The following is a 2368-nucleotide window of genomic DNA, read 5'->3' as shown; positions in this document are numbered from 1 at the left end:
ATCCACAGCCAGGCCCCAGGTTGAGCTCCAGGAGTCCAATTGTCGAGAAAGAGGAGGGATTGTATGAGGGAGAATTGTTGAGACCAAGATTGGAAAAAGCACAGGGACAAATAGCCAAACTAGTGGAAACACATGAACTATGAATCAATAGCTGAGGATCCCCCAACTGGATCAGGCCCTCTGGATAAGTGAGACAGTTGATTAGCTTGATCTGTTTGGGAGGCACCCAGCAGTGGGATCAGGACCTGTCCTCAGTGCATGAGCTGGGTGTTTGGAGCCTGTGGCCTATGCAGGGACACTTTGCTTAGCCTGGGAGGAGGGGACTGGACTTGCCTGGATTGAATCTACCAGGTTAAACTGAATCCCCAGGGGAGTCCTTTCCCTGGAGGAGATGGGAATGGGGTGTGGACTGGGGGGTGGGCGGGGCGGGGGCAGGAGGAGGGGGGGCAGGAGGAGGGCGGGCAGGGGAATCCGTGGCTGATATGTAAAATTAAATCAAATTATAAAATTAAAAAATAAATAAATAAAAAATACCATCTGCATCAATGAACAAATATTTATTGACGGCCTACCTGAAAAAAACAGCAAGAACATGATAATGAAAAAAAAAAAAAGGATACATGACAAAGTCCATTGCTGTTCAATGTACAGTTTATTACTTTTATCTCATCTTTTCTTAATTCTTCTTCCTGTCCCCATTAGCATTTTCGTAGATATCTGTGATAAGCAAAAGTTCAATTTGGCAGGGCTTAAGTTAAAAGTTTTGGGGATATGGTAATAAACAGAATTATATTCAAAAGAAATTTACTAAGTTATTCACAGAGAAAGCATACAAGTTTGGTAAACAAACATTGTTCTACTTTATGGAAGACAAAAGAGAATGCAAAATGGGTTGAATAACATTCCTGTAAGAAGGATCATTCATATTTGTATTCCAGGTGAATAACTCATAATGTTATGCTGGCTGATTAGTAACAATTATGTTCTTTGACGTATACCTGAATTTGTAGACTGGTAAAAATATTGACTATAAGTAAATTTCCTGATTTTAAACTTATTTTGTAAGATCAGTCTCTATTATTCAAAGTATTTAGTGGAGATTTCTGGCTATTAGTAATTTTCTTTGGAATACATGTAGTTGTTAATAAACCTTTTCATAGCATTTTTCATCTCTTTATTTCGAAGTGTATAAATGGCTGGATTTAGGAGAGGTGTAAAAACAGAGTAAAACACAGCAAGAAATTTGTCCAACCAGGTGATATTGAGGGGCCACACATAGATGAAGATGCAGGGCACAAAAAATATCATCACCACTGTGAGGTGGGCAGTACATGTGGACAGAGCCTTAGATGCACCAGCTTTAGAGCTCTGGCGAACAGTGATAAGGATATATGTGTAGGAAATAAGCAAGAGAATGAAGCAGGTTACACCCACAAGTCCACAGTCAGCATTCATTAAAATATCCAGATCATGGGAATCTATGCAGGCTAGTTTGATTACCAATGGCATGTCACAGAAAAAACTGTCTATTTCCTTGGGTCCACAAAAAGGCAGCTCCACAATCACTACAAGATGACTCATGGCATGCACAAAGCCAATGGTCCAGGAAGTCAGCACCAACCCAGTGCATCTTTTCAGGTTCATAATGGTGAAGTAGTGGAGTGGTTTGCAGATGGCCACATAGCGGTCATAAGCCATTACCACCAACAACACCATCTCTCCTGCAGCAATGCAATGGGCAAAGAATACCTGAGACATGCAGCCTGAAAATGAAATGGTTTTGTGCTTCCTGAGAAAGTCTGTGATCATCTTAGGAGTGGTGACTGAAGAAAGCCACATATCAACAAAGGACAGATTGGCCAACAGGAAGTACATGGGGGAATGGAGATGGGGGTCAGTGGTGATTAAGACCATGATGACAATATTTCCAGACACGATGAGCAGATACAATATCAAAAACATCACAAAGAGTAAGACTTGAAGATTCTGTGAGTGGGAAAGTCCTAAAATCACAAATTCTGACACCACAGATTGATTGCCTCCATCCATTTTACTCATGTGCCTTTAGAAACAACCTGTGGGGGAAAGAAAGATAAATTAGAAGGATGTGGAAAATGATTTAACTACTCGAATCTGACATTCACATTGAAAGTTATCATCTACTCCTGAAAGAGAAAAGTATAAATGTTAGGCAAGTCTTTGCCAACTTTGAGAAACATCACTGCCCAAGTGAAAGGTAATGAGCCAAGAGCAGCTCCCATGAAGAGAAGCATGAAGTGTGACTGTTATCCACATGCTCTATCAGGAAATTCCTATATAATAGAGCGGTGAAGAAGCAGGATAGCAATCCAAAAGCCTAACCATGTGT

General features: G+C 40.7%; 1 protein-coding gene across 1 annotated transcript; it reads right to left on the bottom strand.

Annotated features, from left to right (window-relative positions):
• Nucleotides 1-1110: 1110 nt before the first annotated feature.
• Nucleotides 1111-2058, bottom strand: LOC131908453 (olfactory receptor 4K3-like). Its single transcript, XM_059259496.1, has one exon. The coding sequence runs from the start codon at nucleotides 2056-2058 to the stop codon at nucleotides 1111-1113; it is 948 nt and encodes a 315-aa protein (XP_059115479.1).
• Between the last annotated feature and the right edge of the window lie 310 nt (nucleotides 2059-2368).

This window comes from Peromyscus eremicus, chromosome 4 (assembly GCF_949786415.1).
Source record: "Peromyscus eremicus chromosome 4, PerEre_H2_v1, whole genome shotgun sequence".
Classification (NCBI taxonomy): domain Eukaryota; kingdom Metazoa; phylum Chordata; class Mammalia; order Rodentia; family Cricetidae; genus Peromyscus; species Peromyscus eremicus.
The sequence above is the reverse complement of the archived record's forward strand: the minus strand, read 5'-3'. Positions and strand labels throughout refer to the sequence as shown.